A 21,838-nucleotide genomic window follows, 5' to 3' on the forward strand; every position below is an offset into this window, starting at 1 on the left:
GTCAATAATTAAAATAAAAAATAAAAGCAGAGGTGAAGGCCAATTTCAACCAAACCTCCAGCGGCACCAATCAGCATTCAGACCAGATCAACTTCGCAAAAGTCGTACATGTATTCGTCTTTCGGCTGAGCCTTAAGTTTTTATGATTCGACGACCAAAAGTACGGAAACGCACCAGGATGAGTAACGTCTCGCTGTCAATCGTATGTACTCGCTGTTCGACTTGGAAATTCAGGCCTTCATGAGCGTTTGTTTATTGCCTGTTAACATTCCTTCCCCTGGCCCGACTCTCAGGCCTTGATCTTCTACCTTTTAAGCACTTAGAACAGGTCTCCAATTTGGTCAGTGGACAGTTTCTTGTTTCGGTTTTCTTTCGTTTTTACTTTTGTTCTGTTTTTATACCTTTTTTTTCTTTTCTTGTTTTCTCATGCATAATATCTACTCACTGACTGTATCTATATATTACACCCTCTGGTGTCAAACCACTTAATAAAAGTAACATAACTACAAAGAGAAAGCGTTTTTACATTATGAGCAGGTATGTATGAATTTTATGTTCTATATTTGCATGTAATCTGCATATGTAGATCTGGAGCGCCAGTGGTTAAAATGTGAAATCATCCTGCTGAACCTGTATCGGCAGCATTATTGGGGAATTCAACCCCCCAAAAAACATGGAATTTACCAAATGAAATGAATAGATTTGTTTTTGGCCTCGATTTTATGATTTCACTTGCTTGTATGTCGGATGAGTCTATAGACGACATCAAACCAAACGTAATTCCCTGATAATGAGCCGGCTGGGAAGCAAATCTCCATGTTGTACTACTTGAATTTGCAGTTGCACTGTTTGAATGAGGACATTGGCCATAAGCATCAGTATTGCCGTCTGATTTGCTTTAGATCCTGTTTTTATTTTGGTATTACAGTTATTTTTCTTTTGTAAAGGGAATAGGGATTCTACCGCCTTAAGTCTGTCCTAAAATAATCCTCACCTGATAACCTTGAGGACTAGATGATCTCGACATCAAGTCGCCCGGCTTACCTTACCCACAATTCTTCCTACATGCATTATTTGTCCTTCTAGCACTCCGTTTGTCCGTTCGTGTGCTGCTACGGTTCTTGCGGCTTAGTATTTGGACACTAATATACAAGATATCGTACGGTCGGTGACCGGCGTAGAACACTCAAATTGAAACCGATGTGTCGAGTGCCTCTAGAGACAAAACTGGCTTTCCTCCAGTCAATCGAAGTTAAACTGATCACATACCAATGTTGAGATACTCCTTGGCCTCAATTCCTGCGCAAAAGAAAAAGTTGCGCAGAAATTGCCCTAAGCGGATTTATCGTGCATCGGGATGTGGTTTAAAGAAACCGGTGACAACAGTTCGTGTGCTGCTGAATTTTGACATGCGGCTGCAAAACTGATGTCAAAATGACAAACGAAACTTAACGGTTGACAAGTGCAAAGTTGTTGTATAGCTGATTGTGACGCTCTTTAAATATGGGAACTTTAGGGTCGGTTACGTACTCGGACCTTGTTCCTTGTTAAATGATGATGATGATGATGATGATGATGATAACATTGTGAAAGTGTACACTTGTTTGATTATTTTTGACCAAAGTTAAATAAAATTTTAATTGTGTTTATCTGAATCAACACACTGGCCAACACTTATTTTAAATAATTTCAGGTAGCCTTGGCAAACTTTTTGTCTATGTTCAGTGTAAATATGGTATGTATACTGATTCCTATTAAAAAGTGTCTAATGATAACTGTTAAGCTTAGGTATGGTTCAAATTCATGTGAACCGATTGGTGGGTAACATCCCGTTTTCTTGGAAATGTGTCCGGTTATCTTTAAGTCAAATCAATGTTGGTAACAGTTTAATTCACAGACGCATTGCTTTCTTATTCTCCATTGATGCACATTCATAATTTCCATTTTAAACTATAGTGTGCAGGACAATACATTTAGAGATGTTGTCATTGTGCAAAATTACCAATCTAGAACAACAGCATCCACTTATTTTGAAATGCCTAGGACTGTAGCATGTGTATATACTGCTCTTGAAATATTGAGATGCATCAAGAATTTTGTCATCACTCGCTCTCAAGTTGTTCCAAACGTGTGCAGTTTTTTCTTCTGTTGAAAATAAAGGAAGATATTTTGAAGAATGTTGGTAACCAAGCAGTTGCTGGTCCCATTGACTTCCGTAGAATAGAGAAGAAAAAACAGTGAGGAAGTCTAGAAGGACCAGCAACGTTCTTCAAACTATCTTCTTGAGGGTGAGTAAATAATGACAATGTTCATTTTTAGGTGAACTATCCCTTTAATTTAACTGTATTAGTTCTTAAAACACAGAATCCAGAGGACATGTTGAAGTAGTTGGCAGACATTTATTTCTGTTGATTCCCTGTGTCGATACAAAACCACTATGAAATTGACATGTACACTGAATACGATTTTTAAAGACTACAAAACATGCACAAATTTACACAATTTCCCTTATACTCCTGCCTGATTCATTAACAGTTTTATTTAAGGCAATCTTCGGGCTGGAACCCTGACCATTCAGATAAACACAAGTGAAGAACATCTGTGATTACAATTCAGGTGAGCACTGAGGCAAAATAATTCAACATTAATAAAATCTCTCAAGTTAAGCTTGAAGTATATTGTACATTTATTTGTGATTTCAATTGACATTCAGATATGAGTTGATATGGTACTCAACTTTTGGCTAGTATTTACTAAGGACAGTTGCTGTTGTGTGTGTGTATATATACTGTATAATACTGTGCACAGCCTGATTCCCAAAGCAAAGGTCTGTTTTTTTTTGGTGTCTGGAACATCATACATGCAGAAACAACTTCAAGATACAGCAAAATGGAGCTTTGACAAGGTAAAACAAGTCATTTGTTATATCATCAAATGTTGAGATTTAGCATTCGATAGATACGATCCCTGTTTTTAATGGGGTAGAAAGTTAAATCTCCCAATTCACAGTCTTAAGTTTCAGGTACCATCTCTGGAGATCCAGCATCTCATGATCCACTCGTCCTTTCCTCTCTCTCTCTCTCATCCCTTATTTTATGATCCTCTCAATATTCTTAGTAGTCTTGGTACGAGTAAATACGACATTATGATGATGCAGAACATCTAATTCTATCAGGCATGTGCCCATAAGCATAGCCTTCCCTGCGTTGACGGCCCTGGAATGGACTTGGCATTACATGTCGATTTGGGAGAGGAATTATGGGAAAGGCCGGTGAAATACACTAGGGGGAAGCGAGACAGAGCGGCTCACAGCCGGGGAGAGGAAATGTGTCACGTGACCTTGCCCTATCTGCATCTACACGAGCACTTATTCACGACAAAGCAGCTGAGATGGTGGATGTGCGTATATGAGATTTGTCTTGTTTCTTGGCTTTTCCTGCTCCCTCAAAATGTGCCAGATGTAGTAATACGCCTTCCGATGTACACCCTAAAAAGAAGAAATTAATATCAGATTGAGTTAGTGGTATAATTAGGCTATATAAGAACATGAATTCTAGTATTCATTTATCATGAAAATGAATCACTTTCAGCCCTTCCAACTCTCTCCTCCAGGTTGATTTTTCCGTAAACCAGAGGACTTGTTTTTGCATCAGCAGAGATGTGAGCCGTCAGTGGAAAACTGCTAAGTCATACTAACCCCCTGTAGAGCACACTAGCATGCATTCCAGCACGCAGACCCCATCCATCCGCGGGACTCAAAAATAGCCCTTTGTGTTACTATTAAATATTGTCTCTGCGGATAAAATACAAGGCTTAAAATCCTGCAAAACATTGGGTGCTTGATTATTGGTAACTACCCACAACTCTCTAAAATATTCAGTTTCCTATATATGGCCCAGGATCCCCCTTGAATGTAAGGTCATAGGATTTCTTTATTTTGTTGTGTGACAGGCAAAATGAATGTGATCTGACCGCTACCGGTCAAAAGTTTGGAAACGTTAAGGGTTTTTAAAGATGTCTCTTAATCTCACCAAGGCTGCATTTATTTGATCAAATACAGTGAAATATTATTACAATTTAAATTAACTGGTTTCTGTTGTAATATATTTGGAAATGTAATTTATTGCTTTGATGCAAAGCAAAATTTTCAGCATCATTACTCCAGTCTTCAGTGTCACATGATCCTTCAGAAATCATTCTAATATGCTGATTTGGTGCCTTAATTATTATTATTTTTTTATGTTAAACAGTTGTGCTGCTTAATATTTTTGTGGAAACTGATTTTTTTTTCAGGATTCTTTGATAAACAGAAAGTTCAAAAGAACAGAATGTATTATAAATAGAACTTTTTTGTAATATTTATCAATTTTATAAATGTCTTCATCAATCAATTTAATGTGCCTTTGCTAAATAAGTGTTTTTTTGTTTGTTTTTTAAATCTCTCTTACTTCAAACTTTTGAATGGTAGTGTATCAGGACTACAAGAAAAAAAACTTAAGCAGCTAAAACTGGTTTCAACATTGATAATAAGAAATTATCTTAATCTTATAATGATTTCATGTGAAAGATCATGTGACATTGAAGGCTGCTAAAAATTCAGCTTTGCATCAAAGGAATAAATTACATTTTAAAATATATTACATCAGAAACTAGTTAATTTAAATTGAAATATTTCAGTATTATCGATTTTACTGTATTTTTTATCAAATAAATACAGCTTTGGTGAGATTAAGAGACATCTTTCAAAAACATGAAAAAACCTTAATAGTACATCAATAATACTGAAGGCAGCATTGTTAATGTTTTTTTTTTTATCTAATAAATATATATTATTTTATTCATATACTTGCTATTTTGAATAGTTTTGGTTAACATTAACAATACTGCAGCTTAAAAAGTGATTGGTACAAAAGTTACACAGTGATATACTAGGGTAACTTTAATACTAGGGTTCAGGGGTTTGTTTAAATGCACTCACCCGAGACCCACAGCAAGGATGTGCGAAAGGACGAGCGAGGGTAGGAAAACTTTGAGGAATTCTGCTGAGAAGATTCCTCCCTTCTTCATCACACTGGTGTTCCTCATGCTGAGTGTGCTGGAACGCTTCGGGTGCCTCAGCAGAAATTCCCTACAAAGGCAAAATTTACTGTGTGATCTGTTTGACCTTACTCTACTGCTGAGATGCTTTTACGTTTTGTTATTAACAGTATTAAATTGTATGTATTCTAAAAGTTTAGGTACTTGGGTGCCAAGTTTTCCGGTCGGCTCGACCAGTCCCAGATCCAGTCTGCATTTTTCTTCATCAGGATCTCCACCTCTCTTCTCCTCTCCAAATAGTCTTCCTCTGACTTAATCCAGACCACAACAGAGTTAGGGACCGTTCACACAGAACGTGTTTTTACATTCCATTTCACTCCTTTACCTTAGTTTTTCAATGTAAACGCGCTACACAGAGGTCTGTAACCATTGCACTCGTATCTCGCCCATGACACCGCATTCTAAAAATAAAAAGTTCAACTTTTACAAACGTGTCTCTAGACCTTCAGGGTTCCCACACCTACTGGCCAATAAATATCCATGAATTGTATTTGACTACTGGGTTTTAAAAAATCATTTTTATAGAAATGGTCCTACTATATTAGGTGTCTTTACTATGTACTTGCATTAAAAATATATATTGTTTGGTATTTTGTTGTATTGCAAAACACTTGTGTTGCTATTGAGGTGGGAAACAGTTAAGGTTTGGTGTTACGGTTAGGTTTAAGGGTGGGTTAAGGGTCAACAGTGTAATTATAGAAATTAAATTAGTTACAGATGTATGTACACAATATTGCATCAATATCAGGTAACGGTAACACTTTATTGTACATGTAGTAATAACTATAAATTATGCATAATTACATGCAACTAAACTTAAACCAAACCCCAATCCTAACCCTATAGTAAGTACATGTGGTTACATAGTACTTAAATGCATAATTACACTGTAAGACGGACACCTTAAAATAGTGTAACACAATATCATTATGCATTGCATCAACTTATTAATTTAAATGTTAGTACATAGTAGTAGTTAAAGACACACACGCTCACAAACTTAATATATATAGGATTTTTTATGGAGCACTCGCAGAGAGCAATTTCTAATTCTAACTGATTATACATTCTTGCTTTCTTTAAATCCCCTGATGATTCTGCATTTATCTTGACCATGGGAACATTGAATCTTATTGTATACCGAATATATCTGCATAACAGTCTACATTAAAGCAGTAGCACACTTGCACTAATACAATTGAATGAAAGGGGTGGTATAATGCCCCCTTTTTACAATATGTAAAATAAGTCTCTGTTGTCCCCAGAGTGTGTATGTGACATTTTAGCTCAAAATACCCCACAGATATTTTTTTATAGCATGTTAAAATTGTCCCTTTTTGAGGGTCAGTAAAAACGTGTCGTTTCGTGTGTGTCCCTTTAAATGCAAATGAGCTGCTGCTCCCGCGCACAGAGGGCGGAGCTTCAAGTGTGTGTGTGTGTGTGTGTGTTAGCACTAGCAGCTCCGATTACCTCACACAGACATGCACTGAAATGTCAGAAACTGTTCTGCCTTTTATGTTTAAACTGGAGTCGGACAATGATGGAGAGACTCAAGAAGAAGTGAACGTAGAACGCAACAGGACGTTTCTGAATGGTTAGTTGATTAATTTATGTTGCTGATGTGATCTTCAAGTCTTTGATTAGCATATTCTGTCATGATAATCTATGAAATCGCTTGTGTTGGAACTGTTGTAAGATGCCTACAGTATTGTACTACTGTATTGCATGTGAAAAGACGGATGCGACAGCTTGAGCTCCTCTTCTCGACATGGACGGCGGGGTTCCTGGGGGCGGGGTTTATGTAAATTTTAGGGTTAGTGATGTCACCAGCCCTACCAGCCGTTTGTCCTTAAAAAACGATTTCTTTAAAAGCAAATATCTTCCTTTGTTTTGAACTTTGAGTGCTGTAACTTTGCAGATGTTGTTTATGCTCAAACAGCAACATTACACACTAACTAAAGTTAGAAAGTGAAATAATAATCCCCTTTAAGTCATGACAAGCTGCCAATATCTACCTGTGAGCTGTTCTTTTCTCCAGAGCTGTGGACCTCGGAGCCCCTGCGCAAGTGTGAAGGAGTCTGGGATCTTGGAGGACTGGTGAGATTCCCAAATTTATATAATTTATTCATATACATTTATTATTTTATTATAACATGCTTATCAAATTAACATCTTGGAATCTTACGGTATTCTAATCTCAGTGCAGTTTATGCACTAAATTAAAATCTGGTCAGACTGACCTATCACACGGCAGGCTTCCTCTTGAGCTGCTCCTGCCCGACTCGTGCTGTGCTTCCAGAAGCATCTTCTCCAGGTCTCCACTCGGGGCGGTGCTGGCGGCCTGCTCCTCCGTTCCTCCTTTAGGACCGCTGCCGCCTCCATTGTTAAAATGCAGCTCCACCCAGGAACCTGCAGGAAAAAGACAAATCATTTCTAGGTCTTTGTTTTTAGTGTTGCATGCAGATTTAAAGTCACCGTGATTTATTTTAATGGAATATTGCAGTATTGATTATAAATTATTTATCTATGCACATTATTTTAATTAATGTGCCTCGTAATCTTTAATCAAAGTAACTTCCCCCTCCCTCTTGCAGCAAAATCTATTCTCTGATGATGTGTTTACTGGCGCATGGGCGGGGCAACCTGTCACTCACATGATGAGATCCACCAATAGCAAACCAAAACAATCCAATCAATTCCCGAGGGACAAAAGCAAGTCTCGGCCAACATTTTTTTCTAGTTTGTAAAGCCGTTTCATTCCGATATGTCACAATAGGGAAGAAATGACAAACGAAACTTCCATTTCATGCTGCCTTTATCTACAGTCCATTGGTTTTTAGCCTCTTTTGGATGTTTTTATTTATTTTTTGTATTTACTTCTAATGTTGTGCACTCCTCACCTATGTTTGTGTTTTTTTATGTTTATGTTTTTATATATGTATATATAGCCTATATGCCATTGTCTTTCAAGAATCAGTGTATTTCAAGCATCACATGTCAAAACCAGTTATGAATAAGTGCATCAAGTGCAATTATGTTTTGCAATTCAGTGTTTTGCAAGCATCACATGTCATAACCAAGTTGTTTTAACCAAATATTTTATCGACAGGACATTGAAAACTGGGTTGGGCATGATGAATCAGTGATCGTGACACAGCGACCAGAATATCCAGAAAAGCAGAGGACATGCCAGCACTTGAGACTCAACCCAGCAGCCAGAGGAAAACAAACACGGCTCTGGCTAGAAATAGCTCATGATATCAGGTCTTTTTTTTTTTCACTCATCATCCAATGAAATCAGGCTGTGTAATACACCTCTTTCAAGTAGTCCGACTCCTTTCTGTGAATCGGTTCTTACAGACAGCTCGTTTCAAGGAACCGGTTAAAATGGTTTAGTGATTCTTTACGTCATCCCGTGATTCGGTTACTTCTTTTACGTTATAATAATAATGATATTTATTTTTAACTTACTAACAAAAATCAACATTAAACTATTTCATACATCCCTAGGTTTGATGTTAAGATGTGACTGGTGTGGTCACAACCAACGAGTTGATTAAACTGCCAAAGAAATCGTTAACATATTTTCATTATGTACCATTCATACGGTTTTCAGATACATTGTTAATTCGGCTTATTACGATTCAGATATGTTCGAAAGAGGCGGTTTTCCGTTCAGTGAGTCGGCGAGTTGCCGAATCGAAAACAGTTAATAACGGTTCTGTGAACCGGTTCAGTGAAGAGATCCGACTCTAAAGAATGATTCCTGCACGAATCGAATATTGTTTCGCTTCCATTTTTATTATTGCAGATCACATGCGTCATTTTATGTTTTTTGTTTTGTTTTGTTTAGTTGCCCAAACCTCCTGCTTCTTGACACACAATTATTATTATTCCGTGAAATAGCCTAATAGCAATGACTGGACAGTTATTTAATTTTATGTGAAACCGGAATTTGATGCATAGCACGAAATATTGTCATCTATTTTTCGAACGTTACTGCTTTAGACCAATGATAATCCCCACAATTATGTACATATGAATGGGGTTTTAAGGAGAAACATGCATAAAAGAACATTAACTTGAGCTGTTTTGATAGCTAACGTTACATACCCTGAAGGTTTTCCTCGGGCACGCTTTGTTTCTCAATCGACATTTCAGTTCCCTTTACCGACAAAACAGACAGCAGAAGAGGATTCACGTCCGTCTAAATCCTTAATCGGGAGTCGGTACGATTTAGAAACGCAGTTATCCAAAGGCATGGGTGGTTCCACGCTCGAAACGGTGTTTGTCGACGAGACAAGCTCTGCTTTATATATTCTGCACGTCCAGTATAATAAATTTCATGTGACAGAAGTGGATCGGGAAATTTATTCCACGAATCCACACAGCTGGTGGTGACGCAACATGCGGCTGTCCTATGGATGGAAATATAGGGCAAACAGAATGACAACAATACTGGCACACTGGCACAAGGGATGCCAGATTGGGCCAAATCCTCTTCAGAGTTGTTGCCAGGTTGTACAAACCCTCCTCTAGGTCAGGTACCCTACATTTGCTTGCAGGCCTCACCACACAATAGTATTTACTTTTTAATGAGCCTTTCTGTTTTTATTTATTTATTTTTACAGTTCTTTTAATTTATTTAGGCTACTTTAGGTTTTTATTGTTGTCCGTTTTCATTGTTTCGGTATCTTTAGTTCAGTATTTGTATAAACCAACTAAAAAGTATTTTCATTTTACTCTATTATTATTATTATTATTATTATTATTTTTCAGTTAACAGTTTACTTTTGGATGCATACTTTTTTTAAAATCTTCCTATAAGAGCTCTTATTAACAGCGTGAAATGTGCAATGCTGAAACATGTCTCTTTCAAGGTATTATACATTTCAAGGTACAATCTAAAAAATGCTGGCTGTTTCAGGTTTCAACCCATGTTTGGGTCAAAAATGGTCAACCCCGACCATTGGTTTAAAACTTCAAAGGGATAGTTCACCCAAAAATTAAAATGTTGTCATCATTTTCTCATCCTCATGTTGTTTCAAAAGGTAATTTTTTTCTGTTGAACACAAAGGAAGATCATTTTAAATAATGTTGGTAATTAAACAGTTGATGGACCCCCATTGAGAAAGAAACTCATTATTTTCATTTTTGGTTGAAGAATCCCTTTACTTAGATTTTTGACCCAATCATGAGTTGAAACAACCCAACATTTTTTGTGTGTGTATTATAGATCTCCTGTGACTACAACTTTGATATGGTTATGAGAGGTATATTTGGAAAACCTGTCTGAAAACGGTGTTTTTGCAATTCTGTTTGTAATTTCACAGAAATGAAGCACTGCACCTTTAACATCAGTAATTTCATGTTTTACCTCTTTGTCGCCATCTGTATGGCTTGAGGATAAATCACTGCACTACACTAGGATGAAAATGTTGTTCTGCAGTATTATTTAACCCATGCTCAATGATGCAGTTTCTAGTATCAACCATATGGACGGGACAGCATGCTGCATGTGAATCCTGAACTAACTAAATAAATGAGAGCCATTCTTATAGCTTGCTATGCATTTGGTTGTTATTTAATGCATAGGCTGGATGATGACGTGATGTTATTAGACTTAGATGTAGTTGCAGTGCATTGACCAGTGGGTGGCTACAATAGCTGCCTTTTCCTGTATCTCTCTCTCAGGCAACCTAAGCCAGACTTCACATCTCGCAGAACTGCCAGATCCTAGTGTGTATGCATGTGCACACGCCTGCGCATGTGTGTGTGTGTGTGTGCTCCGTGTCTATCTCCACTCCTCTTCCACCCTCCTCCCTGCCAGCATCAATCCTCTCTCTCCATTAGGGATGGTGAGGGAGTGTTTATGGTAAGTGCAAGGAATCAAATCTCTCTTGCTTCATAGTCTCTCCTCTAACATGCAATAGCTCCCCCTTTTTTTCGTCCGTTATTCCCTCCTGGTGATCCATCACTACCGGCTGCTGAGGATCCGGCTGTGCGCAGCTCGGTTCTGCTGAGGATTCAAGCATCTTCTGCATGGAATTCAGGGCATGACAACATGCCTCCCTTGTCGTTTCAGAGCATGTGCTGCGAATCACACGGAATGATGGAGGACCAACAGCTCCCTGGATAAACCCTGCAGACTAAAACAACATCCCAACTCAAATCATGCACTTAAGGTCAGTCTCAATCTATATGCAATGATTTCCTTTTTTTATTCAAGCAGGGTGGCACCGAACACGCAGACCTGTGTGATTACCAGATAATGATCCTGATATCGGCCTGCTGGGATGTTTGTCAGGACTGTCAATGCGAGCTACAGAATGGGGAGATGTTGTTTAAATGATGCTTGAGGCAGTTACAGCCTCGCGTGCGCAGGATGGAATAACGTCCACATGCTGTCGTCTGCACACTGGGACATTTATTGAAATGTTCTCGGAGGGCCATCTGCGATGCAAAGAGGCTCGTTCTGCTTGACGTCTATTTTCTTCTAATGCCTGGCCTGGCAGAGAAACAGCATAGGTTGTATTTATGATGCAAGCAACCAATGACGAAACGTGCTGCTTTTTTTGGAGCATGCAATCGTCAACCTAAGGGAATGAACTCATTGACTTTAGATGTGGAGGGTTAGAGAGAAGGTTTGGAACAACAAAAAGCAACAAAATGTATCAATGCGCCAACCAATTTAAATTTTGCATTGCAAATAATAAAGAAGACAAAAAAGAAGATTTTGATTAGATGTCACTTTAACAAAAGAGTTGGTCTACAAACATGTTGCATGATGTTGATGCACTTATAAATCTTCTACAGTATGTTGTGATTGAGGATATACATATGTATATAATATATGATGAATACTTGCTTAATGATTATACTTTTGCCCTTGGTCAGGAGCCTGCATGCTAAATATCCCAAATTGTTTCATATTTAAGAGCAGCTACACATTTATCATTCATTTTAGAGCATATTGCATGAGTCTGCTGAGTCACTGTAATTCCCTCAGATTAGATGCCTCATGTAATCTCTCACCCACAACTTTAAAGGAACAGTTCACTCCAAAATGAAAGATCTGTCATTATGCTCTCGTAGTGCTCATATATGAACCTGTTGTGATCTTTACAAAGGTCATTGTTGAATTATCCCTAGACCATGATCTGTATCCAGGAAACAGCTTGTGATCTGGCTGAGATGGAGCGTAATTGAGCTGTTCCTCAGACCTGTCAGTATAGCTGCTGTATATATGAAAAGTGCAGTTATCTTACCCAATGATCCACATAATGTATTCAGTGCAACTGGGCAAAGCTGAAGGGTGTCTTTCATCACTTCTTAAGTGAGATAGTGTTAGTAGAGTTAGTAATGGCTACTTCAGTACATACTAGCTTTCAGTGTATTGTTGGAAATAACTATAAAATTTTGCTTATACCACTAGAGAGCGGCAGCAGAAAATGAGGTACAAAATTGCACTTATTTTTTGTAAAAAAGTATATGTGTGTGTATACTCAGTTTGTTGAACACAACACAGGAGGCTTATCTATAAAACTCTATTTAGGCCTATTTTAAAAAGTTAAGATGCAAACAGTTTTTTTGTGTGTTTTAGCATCAAGTAAGCTTATTAATATTATAGTGTTCTATGAAAACAAAAACATTTCTGTTTATAAAATATAAACTGTCTGTGTCAAAAGTGAGGTAGACATTTTATCTACTGCACACTATAATAATAGAGCCACAAAGTTCAAAAGTGCAAAAAGCATACTGAAGCTCCTCAAGGCAAGCCAAGAGCACCCTGGGAAATCAGTGGATGTGATGGAGACACTTGTAAAGTGCATCTCTGATTGCATGTTCAATAAAAATGTGATAAACGGAGGGCTTTCAAAACCAATGAATTCATTAAGTGCTCATATACATGTAATTATTGTTTTGTAATGGTGCAATCATTTAAAAATTAAAGGGGCAATATGTAAGAATTTCCATGTATTAATCGTTTTTTTATTGCCATTGTGTGAACAGCTTGTAATGAAACGTAAAAAAACGAGACTTTCCCTGCATGTCTTTATGAAAGCCTGTAGACTTTTGTATGAAGGATTTTTTTTTATGTTTTTGCCGGGAAAATGACATTTACTCACGCTCCCGACAGCCTCTGTTTCGTCACATGTAATGAATCCGTATGTTCAGGATAATGCCAAAAGAGCCTTTCTGTTCTGTTCTGTAATGTCAATGTGTCATGCAAAGAAAAGGGATTCATTCAAACTATAGTCTATAAATATACAGATCTATAGTGTATATATAGTCCCAATAATGCTGTATAATCAATTTATCATAAGTGTAATTTTAATAGCCTATTTACATATTCATCTAAACATCACTCTCAGCAGTGTGGACGGCGTCTGGATATTCGTTAAAAGTATATATCACTGCAAAGGTATATATTTCCAACGAAAAATAACTTTTTTAAATTATTTTGGGCCATTGAATCATTAGTCTGTTGTACGTTATGTGTGCACAAGCAATAAGTTGCTGGCTGCAGTTCACTTAATGGCCTCCGGTGTCGCTAATAACAAGGGTTTCTGAATTCTACATATAGCCCCTTTAAAGCTTTTCCTTCAATCCAGAGATGTTAGTTTTTTCTTCCCTAGTTTGTCCTTTTTAGATTATCGGTCATGTTCAAAACAGTTGGCGTGTTTTTAGATTCCTCTTATCTTTGCTGAAGTGAAGTGATCAGTCAAACATAAAGCTGGAACAATGTTTCTGTGGGGATTGGATGTGGATTTAGGATTTGTCAAAGTATTAAATATTTCCAATACTTGTAAGCAGAGAAAAACTTCTGGTTGCTCTTTCCAGAATTGGAATCTTTTTAATATAAAGCTGTTGCTTTTTCATATAGCTCAATAGACAGATACACTTTTCCTCATGTTTCACTATGGCAAAATTTAAAAACACGACTCAATTGATGACACACACAGATATTTAGTTTAGTTATATTAGAAATGTTTGAGTGAATATTGAGATCTTTGAATTTCGATTTTAGACTTATTGGCCAATTTGAGCCCAGTTTGAGACATTGAGATCTCTTCTGAAACTATAGAGAAGATGTGAGATTACTGGGGTCTTTTTCTCAAGAAAAAATAAATAAAAAAAGCGGGAGACTTTGTCTCCATTTGCTCTTCACTTAATCTAATTTCTGTCACTCGAGATGTGATTTGAGACCATTTATTGATTAAAATGGAGTCAGGTAGTCCCATCAGAAAATAATTCAAAAGGAGTAATAAGCCAGGTGCTCATACTGTCCTCTTTGCTAATAAAGAGTTAAACTTGAAAAAAAGACAAATTCCAATTAGTAAAGTTTCTTTCTTCTGTTGAACACATATTTTGAAGAATTTCGGTAACCCAACAGTTGACGATAGCCATTGACTTCCATAGTATTTTTTTCTTTTCCTGCTATGGAAGTCAATGGCTATCGTAAACTGTCTGGTTACTGACATTCTTCAAAATATGGAGAATATATATATATATATATATATATATATATATATGTCAGAATTTACAACACTCATAAAAGAAAAGTAAATTGCATTCTTTAAACTGATTTTCTTTTAGTGAAACAGTCAAACTGTAATATTGTGATTGTTCTAGGTCCCGGTGACCTCTGTAAATACTTGTTTCTTTGTGAACTGCAGGTGGGTGGAAAGATGTAGCTGAGGAACAAACAGAAGCCAATCTTGACCGTTCACAAACTCAGGTCATCCCTGAAAGGGGCGTGGCCTGTGGAGTCCAGCCCAATATGTCCAAGAAAGCCCCCAGTGGGCGGGGCAAAGGGGAGCGGCCTGACGCCATGGCAGCACTGCAGGCAGCCAATGAGGAGCTGAGGGCCAAACTCACGGAAATCCAAATTGAACTGCAGCAGGAGAAAACCAAGGTTAGATTCTACTCTTTATTTACAGTAGTTTGTTGTGGAAAGCATGCAAGTGTCTTGACTCCATTTCAGATGTATTATTTGGTTTCTATGTAGTTTGACAGTATAGAAAATGGCTTCTCATCTGCTGCAGTGTGTTTAATACGGACCTCATTTCCTTCCATATTTGAAAGATTTATTTTCAGTCTCTGCTGGTCGTCTTTTGTTGTCACGTCAACCATTTATGTCACTACAATTGCCTTTTAATTCTTGTTCTGTGTTATATGGGTGGGTGGAATCAGAGCCATGGTGCCTTAAAAAAAAGAGGATGCATTAATTAAATTAATTTATAATGTCACAAAATATTTATATATCAAATAAATGCTTTTCATGTGTGCTTTCTATACATCAAGAATGTATCATCGTTTCCACAAAAAAAAATGTAGGCAAAAAAATAAGCAGTGTTCAATTCATGAATCAGTTTCTTGAGCAACATTTACAAACATTACATTTTACAATATATTAAAATAGAAAATGCTCATTTTAAATGGTAATAATATTTCACAATAATTGTACTGTGTTTTTAAATGCAGCTTTAGTGAGCACAAGAGATTTCTTTCAAAAACATTTTAAAAAATCGTACCGACCCCAAACCTTCGAACTGTAGTGTGTTTTAGGAACGAGTGAAAACCTGTTATTTATAGCATTTAGTCTTGTACAAAGGTCATAATTATAATTATTTTAAGTATAATTAAGCCAGTTCACCCAAAAATGAAAACTCTGTCATTGTTTATTATATAATTTGCTATTACGGATATTATTATCTTTACTCACCTCCATGTTGTTCCAAAACAGTCATTTGGGGTTTGGAAAATTTTGAGTTCAGAATGACATGACGGTGAGTAAATAATGGCTGAATTATACTTTATTATTATTATTATTTTTATTATTATGTGTAAGTGTTACTGACAAGCAGTTGTAAGAAGCACTGGAGAAATTCACTCCCTCAATTTCAGGCGTACCAGACAAGTTTGATGGCCTCTCCGTTAATGGCGATGAACCTCTCATGTTTTATGGATTGGGCTTATTTTATTTAAGTAGCTGAGTTGATCCATCACGTGTGTGTGTGTGTGTGTGGTGTTAGCAGCTTTATGGGTTCATTAGCACTGGGAAACAGTTTTAAATGAGGGTGTAAAACCAAAGGCATTCTGTCAAAGCCGGTTCAATGTCAGGCTAGCTTGTGACTGACTGCTGGTCAGGGGTTAATGGTTTAGCTCAGTCCAGTACGATTGTGTCTTGTTGATCTCATGGGGAGAAGATGGTCTTTAAGAGCCGTGAGAGTATCTAAACCATGTATTTCATGTCCTGATGATTGACTGATGGGTGTGAATCTCTGTTTACTGTCAGTATGATGAACACTTCATTTGATTTCATCGAGGTTGCCGAGTCGAACACAACTCACTTATTATGCCTTGTGACATTGAACTGAAGAAATTCTCGGGAGATGAAAAACAAATTTAAAACTGATCTACACCTGCTCATAAATAATCTTAAATTTCTGATTACAGCCACATGGAAAGGGCACAAAGTAACTCAGAATGTGTTTAAATGTGTAAAACCATTTGAAGCCTATTGGGTTTAAAATGTCAGGAATCATAAAAAAAGTTTATTGTTGTAGGCTTTTGTATCTTAGACTTATAAATGTTAGTTGTCTGTATAATGCAATTTAATCCAATTTAGTATACTTTGACTTTTTTTTAGGTAAAACATTTCTGACAGTGCAAGCAAGGGCTGCTTGTGTTTCATAATTGAAGTTTGCTGACTCTTATACAATTATTGAAAATATCAACATGATAATCATGCAAAGGTGTGTGTGAAACGTGTAGATTTGTTAGGTCACACTTGATTAGAACCAGTTTGATATTACGTGAATCCAAAAAGTAAAGCGATTATTGATTGATTGATTATTAAACTGATTATCTCTGCAAAAATATAGAAAGTTGTCATATTTACAGTTTTTACAAGTTTATTTAATTTAATGCTTGGATAATATAACACAGAGTATTTTTTTATATATCTATATAGATTTTTTTTTTAAGTCTGTCTATTTTACAGCTTTATGTACTCTTTGATTTGAATAAATGTCACTAATCCAATCATAACTGAGTCTAATTAAATCAAAACAATCAATTTTAGTTGTACTTTTGTTTTGGTTACTTTTTGTTTTTGTACTTTGTTTGTTATCATTTTTTTGGTTTTTATTTTTATTTTCTAAATTATTTGATTCAGCAAGGATGCATTAAGTTGATCAATAATGACAGTGAATAAAAAAAATAACAACAAAAAATCAATTTAAAATAAATGATTTTCTTTTGAACTTTCTATTTATCAATGAATCCTGATAAAAACCATCAGAAATGTTTGTTGAGCAGCAAATCAGCATATTGAAGTGATTTCTGAAGGATCATGTGACACTAAAGACTGGAGTAATGATGATGAAAATTCAGCTTTGCATCAATTACATTTTAAAATATAAAATTTTAAATTGTAATACTATTTAATATATTCCTAAAACTTTAAGTGTTTAAAAATCTTACAAATCCAATCTTTTTAACTCTAACATATTTTTTTTCAATTAAATTTCTGGCTAAAATAACTATGTATTAATATGTATATGTGATGTATAATTTCTCGCCCCTATCCTGCGCATACAGTATGTGTGTTTCCGGGTCCGCTCATTGTGTGTCTGTGCGCATACTGCAGTGGCTGTCCGAGATCAATACACACATCTCAGGGTGAAAAGAAATGACAGAGGTTCTGCAAAAAAGCACACCAGAAAGTGCTTCCTTATGCACACCAGAAACGTTTCCTTATACTGTACATTCAAATATCACAGAGGATGTTAGTGTACAGCCTTTCTGGTTGACCCTTTCATCATCTGAATCCAGTAAAGCAGTCATAAGGGACACCATTATTACTGTAATAAATCATCATAACGTCAGCCACAGTTATAGTAATGCTACCATTAAGAAAATGTCAGGCTAATTTTAATAAGCGCTATCAGACAATGTAGTGGATATAATAATGAGGTTCAATTATCTGACAGCGGTCACTCTGTGTGTGTGTGTGTGTGTGTTACAGCTTGTGTGTGTGTGTGTGTGTGTGTGTGTGTGTGTGTGTGTGTGTGTGTGTGTGTGTGTGTGTGTGTGTGTGTGTGTGTGTGTGTGTGTGTGTGTGTGTGTGTGTGTGTGTGTGTGTGTGTGTGTGTGTGTGTGTGTGTGTGTGTGTGTGTGTGTGTGTGTGCGCACCTTTAATCTGGCTCTAATTGCTGATGCATTACAGCCATTGATTTAAAAGCAAAGTGTAAATGATCTGGAATGTGAAATACTGTTTTTTTTTTTTTTTTTTTTTCTGTGCACGTCCTTCAGCAATGGGAGAGTTTTCTTTTAATATTCTGCCCCTTGTCCTGCAGGACTTCGAAAACACTCTAACAGGCCAATTACTGCCGGTGCCGAAAGTCAAACACACAGCTATACCTTATTTTCTGGAAAATTGCTTTACTGATTGCAGGAACATGAAATGCAATGTTCAGGAATGATTCAGGGCATCAGGATTGTGGATATAGGGAGAAAGAGAAAGGGAATGGATTCATTATAATTTGAGATATACCATGAGTGTTCTGTGTTTCAATGTCAAGACCTGCAGAGAAATAAACACAGAGACGGGCTACTTTTTGTCAGATAGCCAAAAGTGAATCTTGAGTCCTGCTTGTGAAGGACTGATGTCTCTGAGAATCATGTTAGACTAACAGAGACCCTGGAGAGAGAATGGAAATCATTTGAAAGAGAGTTCACCCATAAAGGAAATTGCCATTATTTACTCTCCTTCATGTTGTACCAAACGCTTTGTTTCCGCAGAACACAAAAAGAGAGGGTTTGATACCGTTTTGTTGGTACTTTTCCATGGAATTACAATAAATGGGAACTAAAGTCCTCAAGATTCAAAAAGATGTTTCATGTCCGATTTGTGAACAAATTCTTTTGAGATATTTTCCGATATTTTTATTGAATCAGTTAACCTGATTCACAAAACCTCATGTGAATGATTCATGCGTGAATCAGAATGAGAGTCAACTCAGTGACTCATTGACTATTTTTTTTTATTAACAACACTTTTTAGAATATGGTCTCTTTTTCACACTAAACTTCAAAGCTTGGAATATTTAGCAGAAAATTAATAGAGTAAATTTATTGTGCTTTTGTGTCTTTTTATTAAACTAAAATGTTGTCCTCATTCATTGTTATTGTATAGAAAAGATGAACCAGTAATCTTCAGAATTCTGTTTGTGATCGACCAAAGATTTTTTTTTAATGACATTTTTTTTTAATGACATGTAGGAGTAACAATAATGAATTTTCATTTATGGGTGAACTATCCCGATTATTTTAGCATTATTTATATAGTTTTAAAATAGAATTTAGTTTTTATTAATATTTTGAATTAACTATTTATTTTTATATTTTCAGTTTTTGTGTAATTTAGTTCCAGTTTTAGTAATTTGGTAATGTGCTTTTGTCAGTTTTGTAATTAGATTTCTTTAATATATATATTATGATTTCGATTTAATATATTTTATTTCAGTTTTAGTTTATTTATTTCAATTTAGTAGTTTTAGTAGCCTACTACAGCTTAAACTTGTTTCAGTTATTTGCCAAAGCAACATTTCTAATTTTCGTTTAGTTATTTTTTTTACTAATATGTATATGTGTGTGTGTATATCTATATATATATATATATATATATATATATATATATATATATATATATATATATATATATGTATATATATACTGTATATATATACTGTGTATATATATACACTACCGTTCAAAAGTTTGGGGTCAGTGAGAATTTTATTTTTATTTTTTGGAGGAAAGAAATCAATACTTTTATTTATCAAGGAATAATTAATTTGATCGAAAGTGACAGTAAAGACATTTATAATGTTACAAAAGATTCTAACAGTAACCCTATTCATCAAAGAATCCTAAAAAAAAAAAAAACTGTACAACTGACAGACCAACAACTGTTTCAACATTGATAATAATAATAAATGTTTCTTGAGCATCAAATCCTCATATTATACTGATTTGTGAAGTATCATTTGACACTGAAGACACTGACACTGGTGATGCTGAAAATTCAGCTTTGATCACAGGAATAAATTACACTTTACTATATATTCACACAGAAAACAGCTGATTTACACTGGAATAATATTTAATACTATAACTGATTTTTGTTGTATTTTTAATCAAATAAGCGCAGCCAAAATGTTTGTAATAGTTTCTTTGTTAATGGTGACTATCCCTTTAAGATGCTGTATGCTGTAAGTGCCCTTATATAATCGTCACACTGCACTTTAAGCACAAAACAGTCTCTTATAGCAGATTATCCGTGAGCGTGCAGGCAGATTTTCAGGCATACACACGCGTGAAAATGAATATGTTGTCTTGGTGAGTGCAGTGACAGCACACCCCTGTGTGAGACTGTCAGGAGCGACTCATAGATGTGCTGTCAGACTGCTTGCATCAATGCAGCTATTGTGATGGGCTTCCTTAGACTGACAGTAAGAGCTGTCTCTGCTGATGTTAGGCCTGAATGGACAATACTCATCATGTATGATGGAAATAAATGGTGCTGGTGTCTCACACGGCATGTCTCCAACTGTATAGTCCCAAGTTTGTGCTACTGCAGAAAGGAGAGGTTTGATTGGGGGGTTGAGCCATGGAATGTTATTATGAATGTTATTTATGCCTTTTTTTGTGAAGTCCACTTATAATCTTAGTCAAAGTTCATGTCTGTTTTCCTGACCTTTAGAATTAGATGATCATATTTAGAATTGGCTTCAGATGATCAATGCAATCAGTCACTGTTCTAATCCCAAGAAAGCGTATCAAAAAGATTCAATGCAAATTAAGTCAGTTATGATTGGTTAACCTTCACATAGGCTAGTTCACACTGATGACAATGGTAAATAATGAATAGGTGTTGATATGCAAATGTGGGCGGTCATATGTTAATTAGCTCATCGTTTTGATGTCAATTCTAAACAAGCCATTTTTGCTGCTTAGATTTGATCAATTTTTGTGGACTGAGGAACAAATTTTGCATTACAGAGTTTACAGATTATCTTTGTTAATTCTTGGACTGTTTTTCCATTAAAGTTTTTTTTTTCTAGTTTATTTATTTATTTTAAAGGGACAATGCATATTAATGAACATCTTAGCTTTTCAGCAATGTAAATATGCCAGAATTAGCCCCAGGGCTACTTTACATCTTTCAATCCTATTTCCTGATCGTTGTTTCAGATTAGATCAAAATGTCAAGATCAAGTCTGCCAGGGAACACTTCTACACCTTTCAGCTTTATACACCATTGTTTCTTATTTCCTCCAAACATCAAAGAATGACATAAAAGACTTTTCCAACCTCGTGCAACCCTGTCACCGCTGACATTTGTGGATCCCTTTTTATTAAGAGTGCGATATCTGTGCGCTTTATACTATAACATTACTTTAATGAAAGGACTGTTCTGGGTTCAATAATAGTTATATTAGGAATAAATGACCACAGGCCGTCGAATTATTAGAAAAATAATGCACACCCGAGGTGGTAATGCGGCCACGACACAAAGCGGAGTGGATAATAAAACATCATTTTGTGGCAAAAAAACATGGAAATAATTTGTCGTGTTTATCATGTTTACTATATGTATTTGCTTGGTCAGTGTCGTTGTGGGTTTTGGTTCTGTTGGCTGTAAGAAACTTTGAAATAACGGAAATAA

The 21,838-nt window shown here is 36.0% G+C and overlaps 2 protein-coding genes across 20 annotated transcripts in view; one reads left to right on the forward strand and one right to left on the reverse strand.

Annotated features, from left to right (window-relative positions):
• Window positions 1-2,379: 2,379 nt before the first annotated feature.
• Window positions 2,380-9,559, reverse strand: bnip3 (BCL2 interacting protein 3). The gene is made up of 6 exons (XM_056258097.1): window positions 9,211-9,559; window positions 7,338-7,506; window positions 7,113-7,191; window positions 5,242-5,348; window positions 4,979-5,128; window positions 2,380-3,487 (listed from the first exon to the last, which is right to left on the reverse strand). Exons 1-6 carry the CDS (start codon window positions 9,251-9,253, stop codon window positions 3,445-3,447), a joined length of 591 nt encoding a protein of 196 aa, XP_056114072.1. The 5' UTR covers window positions 9,254-9,559; the 3' UTR covers window positions 2,380-3,444.
• A 1,231-nt stretch (window positions 9,560-10,790) lies between these two features.
• Window positions 10,791-21,838, forward strand: part of jakmip3 (Janus kinase and microtubule interacting protein 3) — a 44,619-nt gene continuing 33,571 nt past the window's right edge. For 8 of the 19 annotated variants that reach the window (XM_056258101.1, XM_056258102.1, XM_056258103.1 and 5 more), the window contains exons 1-3: window positions 10,792-10,972; window positions 11,183-11,282; window positions 14,778-15,016. In XM_056258101.1, coding sequence (XP_056114076.1) covers window positions 14,882-15,016 — 135 coding nt within the window. In that variant the 5' untranslated portion in view covers window positions 10,792-10,972; window positions 11,183-11,282; window positions 14,778-14,881. Of the gene's footprint in view, window positions 10,973-11,182; window positions 11,283-14,777; window positions 15,017-21,838 lie in introns of all 19 variants that reach the window. The other 11 variants (XM_056258106.1, XM_056258107.1, XM_056258108.1 and 8 more) reach the window with 2 other exon arrangements.

This window comes from Rhinichthys klamathensis, unplaced genomic scaffold, assembly GCF_029890125.1.
Source record: "Rhinichthys klamathensis goyatoka isolate OS25496 unplaced genomic scaffold, OSU_Roscu_1.1 h1tg000148l_1, whole genome shotgun sequence".
Lineage (NCBI taxonomy): Eukaryota > Metazoa > Chordata > Actinopteri > Cypriniformes > Leuciscidae > Rhinichthys > Rhinichthys klamathensis.